Raw genomic sequence first — 20,025 nt, forward strand, 5'->3', positions numbered from 1 at the left:
ATCGTTCTGTTATTACTATTTACGTCTGGACATGTTTCTCCTGTGGTCATGTGATCTTCCTAGCAACCGCCTAGCAACTAATCACAAGTTGTGTTTCATTCCTGCACTACCAATCAGGACTCTGTTTACACTATCATAGGTTGTTTTGCTCTTTCACCGGTAGTCGGCAGGTATCGTTGTAACGGATAGTCATTTTTTCTGCTTTCAATCATTCTGTGGATTATCTCATTCCTTTCATTATTATTCCGTGCGTCCATGAGAATGTAAGTACAGTTTGAATATGTTGTCCGTTCGTGGTTTTGGATACATGTTTACGTTTGCACTGCTTCACTTTGTCCATTAATGTCTAAGTTGTTATTGCACCTAAGTTTGGTATAATTGCTAAAGGCAAATATACCGTACTTTTCATACTTCACTTTTAGTATTCACGTTAAAGTTTCATCCACAAAATGTGCATGTTTGTGCATGTTTGCCGTGTGTGCCAATGTGATCTTTCCGCTGTAAGGGAGTGACGTCACCGCCCACTCAAATCTATTCGGCTCCATTAACCCTTTCCTACCTAACGCACATTTTGGAACGATTGGGTTGAATTCATTCTTCCTATCATTGTACGGTATGTTTGCCTGTGTTGTTTATGTTATTCTAAGCTAATATAGAGTCATGTGAGCATATGATGTAACATATTGTACAATGTTAGTTACGTTAGTTATCAATGTTTAGTGAATGTTCTCTGCTCTCCTTTGCTGAGACCACACACCCACACTCAAACATAGAACACACACAGAACACACAAACACAGAAACACACACACACCAACCCAGATAAATAAATAGAACATTATATACAAATAAAGAGTGGCATGAGAGTGTGCATCGTCTTTATGTTCTGGCCGGACAACCTGATAAGATTGAGGATCCTCTGAATCAGTCAAGTACAGTCCTTTCAAGGAGGTCACAAGTTTGGACGCTACTCCGACACCTCCATTACAGGTGTGATTCAAAAACATGCAGGATACAAGCCCTCGAGGACTGGAGTTTGACACCTATAGTTTAGTTACACAAAGTAATCCATTTCCCATGTTGCCATCGGGCGGCCATCTTAGACCACTGAAGACTCCAACTCCAATCTGCCCTCATGGGCGGCCATCTTGGACATTTTATTAGACGTCTCATTACCTCTCACTAGTGCTTCCACCTAGTACAGCATCTGGCTTGGTTAACTCAGCTTGATTCATACGTTTTAGTTTTTTTCAGTTTTTCAACTCTGTATTATTCACATTTCTTCACTGTTTCACATCAATCCACAATCCACCTCATTCAATACACCTCATTCAAATGATAAGCTCATTAACAGGAGTTTAAAACTCCAGTCCTCGAGGGCTGATATCCTGCATGTTTTTGAATCACATCATTCACTTAACATTAGGCCTAATGTCACAGATTCACACTATTCCAGTTCAACTTTTCTCAGTTTTTCAACTTTGTAGGATTCATAATTTTTCACAGATTCACATCATTCTCCAGTTCAACTTTTTCAGTTTTTCATTCATCTTCAAATTCCACAGTTCAACTTTTTTACAGTTTTTCAACTTTGTATTCATATTTCTTCACAGATTCACACCATTCAATCGTTCCACATCATTCCACTTTTCAACTCCCAAACCTTCAACGGTTTCACCTTCACACGCAATTTCTTCAGAAATTGCACTTTTTCTAGTTATTATTATTCTGCCGTTTTTTGGGACATTTCATCTCTTTCCCAGTTTATCCGATTCACGCCGTTCCAATTTCATCTTATTCCACTTATTCCCATTCGGTGCGCGTGTATTTTTATAATTCCAATTATTCATAGATTTCCCACAATTCCCTGTTTTCCGAGCCAAAAGTGCCATTGACTTACATTGGGTGATTTTTCATTTCAATATTACATCTTTTACGTTTCATATTTTCAAAATTTAACTCATTCAGCTTGCCTTAGGGATCATTCTCATCATTCCAGTAATACATAGTTTCCAATAATTTCCCATAATTCCATATTTTTCCCACCTTTAATATTTCATAATGCATTTCCAATGGGAGGGCTTCCCATTCATTCTCAATGGGACAATTAACATTTCACATTTTGATGTTTCCCATTTCATATTCATAACATTGAACTTATTCATTCCACCCTATGGCTCATTCCCAACAATTCAATAAATCAAAATTATTAATAATTTCCCATAATTCCATATTTTTCACCTATAACAATTTGTTATTCATTCCCAAAGGCAGATTTTACTTTTCCTATTTGACGCTTCCTCATTTTGCATTCAATTCATTCAGCCAATTCATTTCACATTGTCATCATTACACATATTCACACAAACCAGTAATTCATAACAATATTAATAAATCTACCCATAATTCCTCATTCCCATTTTCCTCACCAAAATTTTGTAACCTTCTATCTTGGCCATTCCTACTCCGATTCCCACCGTTCCAACTTTGATGGATTCCCCCAAATCCCGGCATTCCAAAGGGGTAGCTTCCCAGAACTCAAAATTTTACCCACAATTCCTCATTCTGTAGTCACAAAGAATCCATTCATTTTCTATGGGGTCATTCATTCTGTGAGCATGTGACCTTCTTGGACTACTGTTCAGGTACACGTTGTACTCTATTTACCATGGTACCCCCACCCAGCGGCCGTCTTGGATGAACTCTGACCTACACCAAATACTACAGCTCCCATACACCCCTGTAAGGCGGCCATCTTGGACATTTGACAAGCTCTCGCCGCAGCCCATTCACTTTGAATGGGGAAAAGTGGAAAAAAGTGGGAAAAAAAAGTTTTTTTGGAAACCCTCACGTGGAAATGAGCGGAACCACCTAACTCATGGACCTCCGTTGTGGATTTTTAATGATAACGCCGCGACGCTCCGACATTCCGATAAGCGAATAGAGCCGATTTTCCGAAGTTCGATAATGGCCGCCCGCTTAACCTGTATAATATAAGCTATTTTAGATTACCTCTTGCGTTTTCTCCATTTGCGTTAGACCTATACTGGTCGTTCCAACTTTAGGTGTTTCCCGTAATTGTTCTTCGACACTTGCCCACATACACTGAGACTCCATTTCCCATCAACCCTGAGGGGCGGCCATCTTGGATATCTGATCAGACATCTCATGAGCGCTCAGCCTAACTTCCACCCAAGATGGTGGCCATCTTGGTTAACTCAGAACAATAAAAACAACACTCTCCTAATGTTGAACATCCAAACTAATAAATATAATCCCCCAAAATTCAGAATTTGAACTTTAAGTGTACTTTTTTCTTCCTTTTTTAAATTTTGTGATATTTTACAAAATTCATAAATTTAGATAGATAGATAGATAGATAGATAGATAGATAGATAGATACTTTATTCATCCCCGTAGGGAAATTCACATTTCCAGCAGTATCCTCAAGTCGAGATATAAAATATGAGAAATAAAATACACAAGATACACATAAGTCCAGTACAGAAGTATACTTAAGGTGCTTGTTAACAGTGTAAACAGAATAGTGTGAATCGTTGGAGTCTAGTGCAAGTATAATTAAGGTGCTTGTATAAAGTGAATAGTGCAGTGCAGAGTATGAGGTTTAGAGTTTAATGTAAGCTTTTACTGCCCCGGGTGGAGTTGAAGAGCCTCATGGCATGGGGGAGGAATGATCTCCTCAGCCTGTCCGTGGAGCAGGACAGTGACAGCAATCTGTCACTGAAGCAGCTCCTCTGTCTGTGGATGATGCTGTGTAGTGGATGTGTTGGATTGTCCATGATTGATAGCAGTTTGTTTAGCGCTCGTCGCTCAGCCACAGTTGTCAGACTGTCCAGCTCTGTGCCCACAACCGAGCCCGCCTTCCTCACCAGTTTATCCAGACGCGAGGCGTCCTTCTTCTTGGTGCTGCCTCCCCAGCACACTACTGCGTAGAGGAGGGCGCTCGCCACAACAGTCTGGTAGAACATCTGCAGGAGCTTTTTGCAGATGTTGAAGGACGCCAGCCTTCTGAGGAAGTACAGTCGGCTCTGTCCTTTCCTGCACAGAGCTTCTGTGTTGGTAGTCCAATCCAGTTTATTGTCCAGCTGCACACCCAGGTATTTGTAGGTCTGGACAAACTCTACACATTCTCCTTTGATGGCTACTGGTTCCGGATGGGGTTTAGGCCTCCTGAAGTCCACCACCATCTCCTTGGTCTTGGTGGTGTTCAGGTGCAGATGGTTAGCGTCGCTCCATGAGACAAAGTCCTGGATCAGTTTCCTGTACTCCCCCTCCTGCCCACTCCTGATACATCCCACGATAGCAGTGTCATCTGCAAACTTCTGCACGTGGCAGGACTCAGAGTTGTACTGGAAGTCTGACGTATACAGGGTGAACAGGACAGGAGACAGCACAGTCCCCTGTGGCGCTCCTGTGCTGCTGACAACAGTGTCGGACGTACAGCCCCCCAGTCTCACGTACTGGGGTCTGCCTGTCAGGTAGTCCGTAATCCATGCCACAAGGTGTGAGCCTACTCCCATCTCTGTCAGTTTACCACTGAGCAGCAGAGGCTGTATGGTGTTGAAGGCGCTGGAGAAGTCCAAAAAAGTAATCCTCACTGCACCACTGCCACTGTCCAGGTGAGAGAGGGATCGGTGTAGCATATAGATTATAGCGTCCTCCACTCCTACCTTCTCCTGGTAGGCAAACTGCAGGGGGTCAGTGGCATGGCGGACCTGTGGCCTCAGGTGGTGTAGCAGCAACCGCTCCATGGTCTTCATCACGTGTGATGTCAGGGCGACCGGCCTGAAGTCGTTGAGCTCCTCCGGTCGTGGTTTCTTTGGTACTGGGATAATGCAGGATGTCTTCCACAGCTGGGGGACCCTCCCCCGTTGCAGGCTCAGGTTGAAGATGCGCTGTAGAGGGTCTCCCAGCTCCAACGCACAAGCCTTCAGCAGTCGCGGGGATACTCCATCTGGACCTGCTGCCTTGTTGGGTCGCAGCCTCCTCAGCTCTCCACACACCTGGGCTGCAGTGATCTTGGGTGGGGGGGGGATGTCCTCCTCTGTGCTGGTGTCTAGGGGGGGAGGGTGAGCTAGGAGGGAAGCTGCAGTACTCCGGGGTGGGAACGAGTGGGGGTGGTCAAACCTGTTGAAAAAGTTATTCAGCTGGTTGACTCTCCCCCTATCTCCTTCCATGGCAGCACCATGTTTGTTGTTTTTTTCACTTTAATGACGACAGGTATTTGTCCGATTCAGGCCGATTCAGCGTTTAACCTTTCATCTTGACCCTGCCTATGACCTCAGGGTGTCATTTACCCACAATGCATCTGTTTTGCATAAGTAATAGCCCCCTAAAACTCGCGAAAAATGCAATTTTTTGTGTTTCCTCTTGTGATATCTCCATTTGCGTCCGACCTATACTTATCGTTCCAACTTTAGGTGTTTCCCATTCTGGGTTAGATTGCCAAGAACACCCCCGCACCAACAATTTATAGTTTATCCCATTTTTTTACCCATAATTCCTCAGTTAATTGTTCTCGCCAAAACATTTTAACCTTCTGTCTTTGCCATTCTTCATCCGATTCCCACCGTTCCAACTTTATATGATTCCATTCATCCCCGCCAATTCATTGGTGTATTCATTTACCTCTTACCAGAATTCAAAGAATTACCACAATTCCACACACTGTACCTTTAATGAACCAATTCATTTTCAATGCGGTCATTCATTGTGTGGGCGTTTGGCCTTCGATCACTACTGTTCAGGTAGACAAAGTACTCCATTTCCCATGGGGTCGTCAAGCGGCTATCTTGGACACTTGCCCACATACACTGAGACTCCATTTCCCATCAACCCTGAGGGGCGGCCATCTTGGATATCTGATCAGACATCTCATGAGCGCTCAGCCCAACTTCCACCCAGGATGGCGCCCATCTTGGTTAACTCAGAACAATAAAAACAACACTCTCCTAATGTTGAACATCCAAACTAATAAATATAATCCCCCAAAATTCAGAATTTGAACTTTAGGTGTACTTTTTTCTAACTTTTTCATATTTTGTGATATTTTACAAAATTCAAAAAATTGTTGTTTTATTTTCACTTAATTCACTACAGGTGTTTGTCTGATTCAGGCCGATGTAGCATTTAACCGTTCATCTTGACCCTGCCTATGACCTCAGAGTGTCATTTACCCACAATGCATCTGTTTTGCATAAGTAATAGCCCCCTAAAACCCGCGAAAAATCAGATTTTTATGTTTCCTCTTGCGTTTTCTCCATTTGCGTTAGACCTATACTGGTCGTTCCAACTTTAGGTGTTTCCCGTAATTGTTCTTCGACACTTGCCCACAAGTTTGACATTTGACAAGCTCTCGCCGCAGCCCATTCACTTTGAATGGGGAAAAGTGGAAAAAAGTGGGAAAAAAAAGTTTTTTTGGAAACCCTCACGTGGAAATGAGCGGAACCACCTAACTCATGGACCTCCGTTGTGGATTTTTAATGATAACGCCGCGACGCTCCGACATTCCGATAAGCGAATAGAGCCGATTTTCCGAAGTTCGATAATGGCCGCCCGCTTAACCTGTATAATATAAGCTATTTTAGATTACCTCTTGCGTTTTCTCCATTTGCGTTAGACCTATACTGGTCGTTCCAACTTTAGGTGTTTCCCGTAATTGTTCTTCGACACTTGCCCACATACACTGAGACTCCATTTCCCATCAACCCTGAGGGGCGGCCATCTTGGATATCTGATCAGACATCTCATGAGCGCTCAGCCTAACTTCCACCCAAGATGGTGGCCATCTTGGTTAACTCAGAACAATAAAAACAACACTCTCCTAATGTTGAACATCCAAACAAATAAATATAATCCTCCAAAATTCAGAATTTGAACTTTGAGTGTACTTTTTTCTCACTTTTTTAAATTTTGTGATCTTTTACAAAATTCAAAAAAGTTTTGTTTTTTTCACTTTAATGACTTCAGGTATTTGTCCGATTCAGGCCGATTTAGCGTTTAACCGTTCATCTTGACCCTGCCTATGACCTCAGAGTGTCATTTACCCATAATGCATCTAATTTGCATAAGTAATAGCCCCCTAAAACTCCCGAAAAATCAGATTTTTTATGTTTCCTCTTGTGATATCTCCATTTGCGTCCGACCTAAACTTATCATTCCAACTTTAGGTGTTTCCCATTATGGGTTAGATTGCCAAGAACACCCTCGCACCAAATTTTTCAAGTTTTCCCCATTTTTTACCCATAATTCCTCAGTTAATTGTTCTTGCCAAAACATTGTAACCTTCTGTCTTCGCCATTCTTCATCCGATTCCCACCGTTCCAACTTTAATCGATTCCATTCATCCTCGCCAATTCATTGGTGTATTCATTTACCTCTTAGCAGAATACAAAATTTTCCCACCATTCCACATACTGTACCTTTAATGAACCAATTCATTTTCAATGAGGTCATTCATTTTGTGGGCGTTTGGCCTTCGTGGACTACTGTTTAGGTAGACAGAGTACTCCATTTCCCATGGGGTCGTCAGGTGGCCATCTTGGACACTTGACTACATACACTGAGACTCCATTTCCCATCAAACCTCAGGGGCGGCCATCTTGAATATCTGATCAGACATCTTATTCAGTTTTTCCCTTGTATCTTTGCTAGTCTTCATCCGATTCCGACCGTTCCAATTTTAATCGATTCCCCCTATGCCCGCTATTCCATTTTTACCCACTAATCAAAAATTACCCACAATTCCACTTTTTCAGTTTTTCCCTTATATCTTTGTCATTCTTCATCCGATTCCGACCGTTCCAACTTTAATTGATTTCCCCAAGTCCCGCCATTCCATGGTGGTATCCATTTTCTTCTTCCCAGAATTCAAAAATTACCCACAATTCCATTTTTTCAGTTTTTCCCTTGTATCTTTGCCATTCCTACTCCGATTACCACCGGTCCAACTTTAATCGATTCCCCCAATGCCCGTCCATACATTTTTACCCCCAATCCAAAATTTACCCACAATTCCACTTTTTCAGTTTTTCCCTTCTATCTTTGCCATTTTTCATCCGATTCTGACAGTTCCAATTTTATTTGATTCCCCCAAGTCTCGGCATTCCATGGGGGTATTCATTTTCTTCTTCCCAGAATTCAAAACTTTTCCACAATTCCACTTTTTCAGTTTTTCCCTTATATCCTTGCCATTCTTCATCCGATTCTGACTGTTCTAACTTTAATTGATTCCCCCAATTCCCGCCATTCCACATCATTCAAAACCTCTCCCTTCAGGTGTTTCACCTTCACACGCAATTTCTTCAGGAATTGCACATATTCTAGTTAAATGTGTCATTAATTAAATAAATGTGTCATTACATAATTAAATGTGTCATTAATTAAATAAATGTGTCATAAAATAATTAAATGTCATTAATGAAATAAATGTTTAATTATTTCAATGAAACGTTTAAATTATTTAAACATTTATTTAATTATTGACACTTTTAATTAATTAATGACACTTTTAATTATTTAATGACACTTATATTTAATGATTGAATGGTACATTTATTTATTGAATTTTGGCACTTTTGGTCCTCCATACGATACATCGTCCCACTTGGTGATTTTTTTTGACAAGAGAATTGTAGTTGCCGTACTCGGCCCAGTCATGGATGTCGACGCTGCTCACGCGATAGTTGAAATGACAGCTTATTTTTTCTTTCTTTTTTTTCTAAATTCTTTATTACTGATACAATGTACATGGCAGTACATTGAGAAACCAGTACATGGCAATAAATATTTCACGATCCTGTGGGCTACAAACCATCAGATTCAGTACAACACAACATTAAACAAATACTGTAGATTAAAAAAGCGAACTCCCTGTGTCAGTTTGTGGTAGAGGACTGTTTAGGAAGAGTGGGACATCACAGCTCTAATTTCGGACCCGCGCTCATAACATTTACGGCCCTATTGATTCACAAGTTCAAGTCTTAGTTCAATTTGCCCCTCACTACCGGCAACAAATCTAAATAATATATTGTTAAAAATTTTTTTTGCATAGCAACACTCCAAAGACGTTTCCAAAATAAACTTCGTTTCCAAGTGTCAGCGAAAGTAACCCAAGGGCTGACCTCCGTGCACTTGCTCTTCCGGTTTAGCTCTTCCCGTGGGTACCGTGAAGTAAGTAAGTCGTCTAAACTGTTGCGATATTAATATTTGTAATTGTTGTCATATTTAGTCATTATTACTTCAACTTTGTTCGCTAAGTTTTTTCGTCCTATAGTATGCCGACACGTGTGCTACGTGTGCTAATTTGATGACGCATTTGACTAGTTATGTTGCGGTAATATAATGTAGTAACCTGATTGCTTACTTAATGCAATACATTGACCGCCACCATCTTCTACTTTTATGAATAAGACGTTGTTTTCATTATCATTTATTTTAATCATTATTTCATTATTTTTCGTTACGCAATAATGAACAACAACACTAAGTTAGTGGTGTACTTAGTTGTCGTAAAAATAAATGTTGTAATTAACTTTACTTTCTCCAATTAGTGGTGTACTTAGTTGGTGTTAAAAAAAGTAGCCTCTATGTTCTTCCATCACTTTGTTTTCACTATTTTGAGTATTATTAATTACATTATAATTTGTTCATTACGTGTTTGTTCGCTAGTATACTAATGCTACGTGTGCTGTGAAATATATTCAAATTCAGCTATCACTAAATTCCCCTAGAATTTCCCCCACTATTGTTATTATTGTTATTATCGTTATTATTATTTTCACATGCTTGCTTATCTAACGTAATTTTGCTGCCATTATCGTTATCTACAATCTTCTATTTACAGATGTAATTGTATGGCTTTAATAAATATCAGCAAGACAAAATGTAGACGTTCTTTCTCATTCATTATTAATTACTTACACATCCTTAAGTAATTTGCTGTAAAAACGATTAAACCTAATTATAAAATATTTCGTTCGGTGGAATGTACAGCACATAACTAAATGAAAAAACAGTGCAAAATTAAATGACACAACCATAATTTTATAGAAGAAGTGACGGTTGAACAAAAATCGTCAATACCCTAACTTGTCATCGTTGTCATTGTGCCAATTCAATTGTCGTCTTAAACACATGTGATATTAGATATGCATGTTTAATTTTGTGAAAGATATTTTTTAAAAAGTCTTGCTGCCTTGAACTCAATGTCTGAAGTATTTCTGACAACTGTGAGTAGAAACGGAGAACAGCACATATCTGTCAGGCTCATCTTAACTGTCTTGTTTGTCACCGGACTTCAAATGTAATAGCCATATATGAAGAAGACAAAAGAACGTTGGTCAAATCATTCTAATAAGGCTTTTGGGGATAATGGGGTTGAGTAGCTATTAGATTATAATTTTTTTAAATGTAATTCCGGTGTGTTTCTCAAAAATATATGCATATTTTAAAAATACTCTTCATAGCACTTTTTTGCATACATGCCACTTTCAAAATCGTTTTTTTTTTTTAAATTTTTTTTAAATGCGTCATGTAATCCCGGAGTACATATAACAGTTAGGCATCTCCTTTTTAGCAGTTGAACGCTTGACTTTGCGACAAATAATAGATATATTAGATATAAGTAGGTTCCAGTCAGTGTCTCGTTTTTTGCTCTTGAAGTCTTGTACATCATCCCCCCACACACACACACACACACATAAGCACACACACATATTCACACATCCATCAGCATGCTGTTTTTGGCATTAGTAGGGGTATGCGAAACATGTTACAGTGTATACATTAACAGCTAAATAAAAGACAGTAAATAAAAAGTACATTTAATTATTTCTCTGTTGGCTAATTGTTAGATTTTTGGTAAGTGGACTTTTTGGCATTGGTATGGATAACCTGAATTTCATTATTGTTAATTTTATAAATTAGTAAAATATATTTTTTGAAACTATTGGAGAAAACCTTAAATAAACTAATGTGAAAATGAACATGTTTTATTCATACCAAAAAGGTTAAAAGATGTGTATTGCATAAACGTTAAGGTCTGCTTAGAAGCTAAAATTTGTCTTTAATGTTGACGGCGATGTGATTTGTGCAATTGCAAATGCTCTCGCTAAAGTACCTGGATGTCTGTAGTTCCTGATGGCACACCATTTTTGAACTGATAGGTACAGCTCACCTTTGCATTAGATGGTGATGTCCGTTCAAGAATGCATCACTTGCTTAACATCAAATAAAACCATACAGTTACAGTACATATGAAACTGTATATAGCTAACACCAACAGATGATTTTGTGCAAAAAATCTTCATATGTGTTTTGAGGATGCATCACTTGGTTAACATCAAATAAAAGCATACAATTACAGTACATATGAAACTGTATATAACTAACACCAACAGATGATTTAGTGCGACTGTCTTGTGTGGATGAACGTTTTGCCAGAGACACTAACTACTTGTTCTTTGCTCAGTTTGTGACTGAAATCCACCAGGCCACATCAAGCATAAGAATACAGCTACGTAAAGGTAAACCTTTTACCAGAGACAGTCGGCAAATAAACAATGCTATGTTGCAGGACAAACGGGAAGTTGAAAAACTGATACACAGCAAAGACGCCGTCCGCTTCATGGTCCCGTTAAGGGGCACCCCGGCCTTTTGGGAGAAATGTCTCAAGGACCTTTTTGCCATGATTCGGCAGCTAGGCACACCCACGTTCTTCTGCACATTCTCCACTGTTGAAATGCGTTGGGAAGAAGTCATCACCGCCATCAAAGCGCAAAAAGGTGAACGGGTGATTTTCGCTCACCACGACTGGGCCACAAAGTGTGAAATTCTCCGCAGCAATACGATGACAACGATGCGCATGTTTGACAAACGTGTGGAAGCTCTGTTCTCCGGCGCAACCCATTGGAAAAGTGGTCGACTACTTTTACAGATTGGAGTCTCAGCACAGAGGAAGTCTGCACATCCATTGCATCATTTGGGTTGAAGGCGCCCCCATCTTTGAGGAGGCCTCAGATCAAGAAATCTGCGATTTTGTGTCGCGCTACATTTCCGCTGAGCTGCCCAACCTGGAAAAGGAACCCAAACTGCATCAAAAAGTCACAGAGGTTCAGATGCAAAATAAGTCTCATTCAAAGACGTGCATCAAAGCACCCGGCGCGCGGTGCCGTTTTGGTTTCCTCAAGCAGCCGTGCGAGAGAACCATGATCATGAGACGTGAAGAGTGTGATGGAGAAAATCCAGAGAAGTAGAAGTGGTCGGCGCCAAACCCCAAGCTTGTTGATTTGCAAAAGTTGCTGAACGAACCGGAAACGGCCTCTCTGACTTTGCCGCAGCTACTGGCTAAGTGCGAGCTCACCAGTGATGAGTACATGGAAGGTTTGTACTCAATTGCCGCAAAGACCTCTGTCGTGCTCAAGCGAGAGCCCAAAGACTGCTGGGTGAACAACTACAATCGACACCTGCTTCTTGCTTGGGATGCAAATATGGACATTCGGTACATTCTGAACGCTTATTCCTGCATTACCTACATCTGCAGCTACATCAGCAAAGCTGAACACGGCCTGAGCCAGTACCTGAAATCGGTGATTGTGAACTCCCGCAGCGAAAATGTCAACGAGAGCGATGAAATGAAACAAATCATGCAAGTGTACTCAAAGAAAAAAGAGGTGAGTGCACAAGAGTGCGTCGCACGCGAATGTGGCCTCCATATGAAGCAAGCGTCCTGCAGTGTGGTTTTTGTACAAACCAGTGACAATGCGCTGAAAATGAGTTATCCCCTCTCTTACCTTGAGGGCCAAACGCAGGAGTCCGTTGAAGTGTGGATGACCGGCTTGCCGGAAAAGTATAAGGGCAGACCTCAAACAGAGGAATTTGAAGCGAAGTGCTTGGCTGATTTTGCCTCAACCTGCGGAATCGTGTACGGCAAGCAAGCTAAAGGCGGAAATGTTTTCCCCCTGCTGAACGACATGGGGTATGTCCAAAAAAGAACAGGTAAACACGCCGTCATCAAATACTGTAAATTTTCACAGGAAAAAAATCCATTCTCAAGCTCTATCTGCCTCATCGTGCCGACTGCCAGTTGAAGTCCAGAACCAAAGAGGTAAGAGGTTTTTGAGTTTTGCACATGAGCGCTGCAGAGGTGTTGAAAGGTTCATGCAGTCCTACATACAAGTTGTTTCAAGACCATGCCTTTGTACAGTTGCCGGCTGCTGAGCATCCAGAGGCCGTTGTGCAAATTGTCGACCGGAAGAGAAAGAACGATGAGAAGCACAGCAAAGATGTTGACAACGCCATCCGAGAGGTGGAGGAAAGCGGAATAGTCTTCAACGAGTGGTGTCAGCTAGCGCCCGAAAGAGAACTGCAAAGACTCGAGTGCATCGAGGAAATCAATGCGAGGGATGATCCTGGTGACGCAGAGATGTTGACAACGCCATCCGAGAGGTGGATGAAAGCGGAATAGTCTTCAACGAGTGGTGTCAGCTAGCGCCTGAAAGCGAACTGCAAAGACTCGAGTGCATCGAGGAAATTAATGCGAGGGATGATCCTGGTGACGCGGAGGAAAACGTACCAGACTACAATGTCAGGTCCGAGGTAACGGAAATGTCCATCGCGACGGAAGCCGCCGCATCGATCCGGCTGTTTTGCGCGACATATATCGGACCCTTAACCGAACGCAAGCGTGTGCCTTCTACCTGGTCAGAGATTGGTGCATACGACGTGTGTGTGGCTTAAAACCACGGCAGTTCTTCTATTACATCAATGGTGGCGCCGGAATGGGGAAGTCACATTTAATAAAATGTATTCACGCAGAGGCTACAAAAATACTGCGCAGACTGGCTGAGGAAGCGGACATTTCCAAACAAACGGTCATTCTTGCAGCCTTCACTGGCACCGCGGCCTTCAACATTTCAGGTATGACTTTTTACACTGCCTACTGAAACTGCCAAGAAGCCTCAAACCCCCGTATCATGGCCTGGGCAACAAACTGGACGAAGTGCGAGCGGAGCTATCGCTCGCTGAAATTCTCATCATCGACGAGACTTCCATGGTGTCGAAAGACCTCTTTGCATATGTCGACGCCCGGTTGAAGCAAATCAAAGGAATCAATTTACCATTTGGTGGCATGTCCGTTATCGCTGTCGGGGATTTCTATCAGCTACCTCCTGTGAGACAGTCCAAACCTTTAGGTGTTTACGATCCCACCAGACTGGACCACTGGCGCGACAACTTTGAAATGATCACGCTGACCGAAATCATGAGGCAGAAGGATGACGTTCCGTTCGCCAAACTACTGAACCGACTTCGCGTCAAAAAGAAGTCCCATGAGCTGTCGGAAGTGGACAGAGCTTTGCTGGCTATGACTTACACCGCTGCCCGAAGGAAGTTCTTCATGTTTTTGCCACAAACAAACAGGTAAATGAGCATAACTCTCATATGCTGAATCTGCTTCATGAGGAAATTGTGACCATCGATGCCGACAACTACAAGAAAGACCAAAGGACTGGCACAATGGCGAGACAAGCCGCCCCTGTCCAAGGGGCAAAGAACAAGTTGGCAACGAAATGTGGCAGCGGTGTAGGTATTTGGGTGAAAGAACACATTCCGGCACACAAAACAATCTACATCCAGGGTGTCACTGATATTGAATTTGTTGTGGTCAAACTTGAAGCTCCCATCAATATGTTCATTGCAGCTGTGTACCGGCCTCCGGGACAGAGTCTGCGCTCTTTTTTGCCAAAGTTGGAAAGGTTGTTGTACGCTCTGGAAGTGATGGATCATCATCAGATCTTGGTATGTGGAGATTTCAATGAAGATGCACTCTCAGACTCATACAAGCCCATTATGGAACTGTTAGTCTCTAAGGGTTACACACAGCTCATAAATACAGGTACCACTGACAAGAACACACTGCTTGACCTCATTTTTGTCTCCCGACCTCAGTGTGCTGTTCATTCAGGTGTACTGCGAACATAATATAGCTATCACAACCCTGTCTTCTGTGTTTTACACACTGAAAGGTGAGTCCTATCCAAGTCGCAAATTACGAGTTGTCCCTGTTGTGTGAAGGAGCCCAAATGTTGAGATGTGATGGGATTAAATCAGGGGTGAAGATGATGTAGTGTGTGTGCGATAAGGTGAGTGGGAGGTGAGGAGGTGAGAGTCAAAATTCAGGAAAAAGTAAAAAAAAAAAAAAATGGAGGAATGGAGGGGTCAAGTCGATGGGAGGGAGTGGTGGGATTATATGTTGACATTTGATAGGATGAAATCTGCTGCGAAGACGGTTTAACGTGTGTGTAAGGTGAGTCGAAGGTGAGGAGGAGAGACAATGTACAGAGAAAGTATAAAAATCTTTGGGGAGGGAGGGTCTAGTGGAATTATTTTTGTTCACAATTTTGACAATGTAATAATCGTCAGCGTGAAATGACAGCAGAAAACAGACCAACTAAGTCTCTATAAAATATTTTTTTGTCAACTGTAAGTGTTGTCATTTTACTCTCCTCTACTTTAAACAGGTTAGTTGTTCTGAAGAGATGGTAGATTCATCTCATAATAGAGAGCATAGATATGTGTGTACATAATCTTAATGTGCTACCATTGTAGAAAATGAAATGGTTATACTTAAATGTTGGAAAGAGCCAAGCCCATCTCGCCTTTGCAGCATGCGAATTTCTACTCGACACTATTGTATTCCCCTTTTTCTCATGGGTGCCCAAATACATACATCAAGGAGCACTGACTTGTAAACCAAGGTGGCAGCCAAGCAGGACTTCTCTTCATTCCTGTCACGAATAACCCGCGGATCCCAAATGGGAATGGACCCCAACTAGGCACGAGAGGTGAAGTTACTGAGTTTATTAACAAAAGGAGCACGCAAGGCGTGAGAAAAACACAAAAACAGTCCGAAGGCAAAGTAGCAAACCAAAGTCACAAAGTACCAACACAAAGCGAGACGAGAACGTCTGGATCTAAAGTCCACGGGGAAGAAGGGCAGCAAGGAGGACGTGAGTCCACGGGGATGACTGCAAACAAAGTAGCAACAGAAATCGTTCACAAGCCGTAAAACATAACACGCACAAAGTACAAACCAAGAAGACTCGAGAAGGTGGGACGTGAGGTCAAGAGCGCTGGGATTCACGGGACGGCAAGCGAGCTTGACGAGGGGATAACCCGGCAAAGGCTTGTTTGTAAGTGCCGGCCAGCTTATAAAGCCCTCTGACGAGATGCGCAACAGGTGTGAGTGTCCGATGGCCCCGCCCAATGCGGAGGAAGGAGACAGTCTGCAAATCAACACAAACTAAAAAGACAAGAAACGTGACAATTCCAGTGTAAGTTACTGTGAACTACTGTATGTCAGTTAAAACCAATTGTAGGTCTGCCTATCTTTTGGAGCAGTCGTCCTCACTACCATCTATTTTGATTATATTTTGTAGATCTGGATTAAACCAAGTCTGTTTTCTGCTCTCTTCAGACTGTCTTCTTTTATTCGTAGGAAAAGGTAAGTCGCTCATCATTCAACCTGTCTTCCTTTGTAAAGCCAGTAAAATAATTTTTGGCCCGTGTATTTTATCAGGATATTTGTTCAGAGGAAATAGACGTCAATACGAGAACAGAAGCCACTTGTGTGCGTTTTTCATGTCACTTTCTGATTGCACGTGCATATGACTGGACATTACGCATGACATATGAATTTAAACGGCATGCCATTGTAGAGATATAAATGGAAAGGATATTTACATATTGTTGGGTTTGAAGTGGGCTTGATACCCCACAAATGACCCGAGGAGAGGTGTAAATAACAACACAGGAGTCAGAGATTAAGTTTTACCACTGCAGTGGGGAGAGCTCGAAAAAGAGCGTGACCATGTCAGCCTCGTTGCAAAGTCTCTCTTCCCTCTCTCTCTCCGAGCTGTCGGACTGCAGTCTTTTTATTAAAAAACTGTTACTGAGGTGTGGGGGTCTCACAATTCAACCGTCACACAACATGAGCATTGTGCACCGTGGCAGAACTTGCAGATAACTTGCGATTCAGGCCTTGACCTTGACATTGTTTTTAACACACACACACATATGAGACAAAGAGGCGCTGTGGTGTCTGAAAAAGTAAGTTAGAATACATGAAGCAAAGCTGTTGTACTAATGAATCAGCCAGAAAAATAGCAATTAGAATACATAAAGCAAAGCTGTTGCACTATTAAATCAGTCAGTTTATCTTACACATATATTGTAAGACAAAGCCAAGTCTGTTTTACTTTTGTATATATATTTATTTATTATTTATATATGTTATATATTTGTACTCAATGGTTCTGAATTCCTTTTTTTTCCCCCCAGATTAAAATGATCGGTGCCCATAAATATACATCGTGGAGCACTGACTTGAAAACCAGGGTGGCAGACAAGCAAGGACTTCTCTTCATTCCAGTGTAAGTTGCCGTGAACTGTGTCAGTTAATGCTTTCAGTGCCATGGACAAGAATTCTACCCTTTAATAATAGTAATCACAATAATAACTAAATAATAAAGTTATAAGTATGTTCTTATGGAGAATACACTCATAATGAGAATACACTCTTGACTACTAATGCTTATCTAAAATAAGTTCTGTAAGCTCTGTTGTGATAAAATGTGACCACTAGATAACAGTGTTTTTACATATAAAACATAACTATTGTCAACTGAACATGCATTCAAAGGAATGGTAGTCAATCTTTCATGTGATATATTCATATTTTCATTTTTTTTTTTACATTTACATATTTACATAGACATAGTATCCAATATTCTGTTGGCCGTGAAAGATGATTGAAAATGCAAAATACACTGGCTCTCTCGAGGTTTCCTTTTCCGATAACGCTTGGCACTAAAAGAGTTAAAACAAACTATAGGGTCGCCTCTCTTTTGCAGTTTGTCCTCACCCCCTGAATGTGTTTCTTGTTTGCAGGCCTATGTGTTCCCCATGTTGCCTGTGGTTCCACACATTGCATTCATCCAAAGAAAAGATCACCACCGTGTGCAAGAGTTTGATGACACATCATCAGGCTTGTCCATTGGCAGTTTCCCTCTGGATTAAAACAAGTCTGTTTTTTCCTTCTTTAATTGGTTGGAAAAGCTAAGTAGCTCATCATCTTCTTTTGTAACGACAGTAACTTTTGTCCCATCTACTTCTAACGGGTTCTTTGTTCAGGAGAAAGAGCCAGCAATCAAGCAGGAGTTGTCCTCATTCTGGTGTAAATTGCTGTGATTCATTTCAGTTAAAACTAAAAATGTGCATATCTCTATCAGCTTTTGTTGTCACCTCCTCAGTGTATTTTGTTTCTTTTTTGGAGACCGATGTTTTCCACTTGTTGCCTGTGGCTCCACATGTTGCATTCATCCAAAGAACGAGTGGAAGATCACCACCGCGTCAAAGGCTTTGATGACACATCATCAGGCTTGTCCAGTGGCAGTTCCCCTCTGGATTAAAACACGTCTGTTTTGTGCTTTCTACAGACCATTTTCTTTCTATTGGTAGGAAAAGGTAAGTAGCTCATCATAAGTAATTTTTGTCCCATCTACAGTATTTCTAACAGGTCCTTTGTTCAGGAGAAAGGAGAGAGTTGCCGTAATTTATGTCAATTACAGCTAAAAAAATGTGGATATCTTTCTCAGCTTTTGTTTTCACCCCCTTAACGGATTTGTTTCGTTATTGTAGACTGATGCTGTCCACTTGTTTCCTGTGGCTCCACATTTCATTCATCCAAACAATAGCTGGACGTTTGCCACCAAGTAGAAGATTTTGATGAGCCATTGTACTGCTTGCTCAAGGACCTGTTGTCATCTGGAACATCTCCTCTCTTCAAGGTAAACTGCTAATCATTAAGCCTATCTTTTTTCCTAAAGCCATTAAATGTTGTAAAAATATTTCCTTTCTTTTTTAACAGGCTCTTTGTTCGGGTGCACAAGCAGTTTATAGCAGAATCACAGTAACAAATATGTGAGTGTATTCATGTCACTGGATACTTGATTGGGCATGAGTGTGATATACTAATTTACTGTATTGTAGAAAATGAAAGATGATGTCAGAATCATGGAAGTTTTGTCGTGTGTTCTCCTTTTTCCCCAAGAGACAAAAAAAAAAGTAAAAATGAAGAAGAAAAAGAAAACAAGTGCCAACAACATGAAGACCACGGACAACCAAGCACCACTTCTGCCGATTCATTTGTAAATCGCCAATAGGAGTAGCCAAATTGCTATTAAGTGGTGTTTTAAATGCAGCGTTATCTTTTTACAGCTTTAGTCTTCACCACCTCCTTCATCTTTTCATCATGCGACCTTGCTGAGGAGTTTACAAGGACCATGACGCCATCCTATCCTTAGAATGCAATCTCTTTTCCTGTTCTTACGCTGTTGTCCCTGCATTGAAAAGAACAGTCCTAGTCCCCCAATCCAACCTACATGATCTGTATCCATAGATACATTTTTGCCATCATCTGTGTGCTCTGCAAAGGTTGCTCTATGAAATACCTTTTCACTCATGCATTTGTTTAAATACATTTGTATGTACCATACTCATGATTCCGTTAAATCTCTGAGATCAAACAAGCATTCTGGGAGGCACATCTACCTCAATTTGTTATTGCCTGTGTTAACTTTTACCCTCGCAAATTATATCCATCCATCTATTTGTCGGCGCATAGCCTCACGCGGACCGCTCACTTGCTGGTGTCTATGCCAGCTGTCTTCGGCAGTGGGTGAGGGACACTCTCAACTGGTTGCCAGCCAATCGCAGCCCTAGCAAATTATGGAATAAGAACAAATCAGCTCCAAAATCTAAATACTGCCGTTGATACAGACAATGTTTCATGTAACATCTTAATATTCCATAACATAAATACAATCTCTCACTCTTGACACATGAAGCTATAATGTACTGCTTCACATCACACAACTACAGTGGACCCCTGTGTTACGAACTTAATCCGTTCAGCAGCTATGCTCGTAACTCGAATTGCTCGTATGAC

General features: G+C 41.4%; 1 protein-coding gene across 16 annotated transcripts; it reads left to right on the forward strand.

The window, feature by feature from the left end:
* The first annotated feature begins 241 nt into the window (after positions 1 to 241).
* Positions 242 to 18,998, forward strand: LOC148430253 (uncharacterized). 16 transcript variants are annotated; one of them, XM_088427620.1, is made up of 15 exons: positions 9,120 to 9,191; positions 11,596 to 12,691; positions 12,818 to 12,996; positions 13,055 to 13,125; positions 13,225 to 13,616; positions 13,836 to 13,937; positions 14,232 to 14,600; positions 14,719 to 14,816; positions 15,044 to 16,351; positions 16,457 to 16,521; positions 17,358 to 17,449; positions 17,967 to 18,252; positions 18,352 to 18,542; positions 18,717 to 18,865; positions 18,946 to 18,998. In XM_088427620.1, exons 2-5 carry the CDS (start codon positions 12,395 to 12,397, stop codon positions 13,236 to 13,238), a joined length of 561 nt encoding a protein of 186 aa, XP_088283746.1. In that variant the 5' UTR covers positions 9,120 to 9,191; positions 11,596 to 12,394; the 3' UTR covers positions 13,239 to 13,616; positions 13,836 to 13,937; positions 14,232 to 14,600; positions 14,719 to 14,816; positions 15,044 to 16,351; positions 16,457 to 16,521; positions 17,358 to 17,449; positions 17,967 to 18,252; positions 18,352 to 18,542; positions 18,717 to 18,865; positions 18,946 to 18,998. The 16 variants fall into 16 exon arrangements, with proteins under 16 accessions (XP_088283244.1, XP_088283746.1, XP_088283824.1 ...); XM_088427698.1 differs by having other exon boundaries at positions 14,232 to 14,438; XM_088427906.1 differs by having other exon boundaries at positions 12,818 to 13,016; positions 13,105 to 13,125; positions 13,836 to 14,438.
* The last annotated feature ends 1,027 nt before the right edge of the window (positions 18,999 to 20,025 follow it).

This window comes from Hippichthys cyanospilos, chromosome 1, assembly GCF_059441005.1.
Source record: "Hippichthys cyanospilos isolate Australia breed blue-spotted pipefish chromosome 1, RoL_Hcya_1.0, whole genome shotgun sequence".
NCBI lineage: Eukaryota > Metazoa > Chordata > Actinopteri > Syngnathiformes > Syngnathidae > Hippichthys > Hippichthys cyanospilos.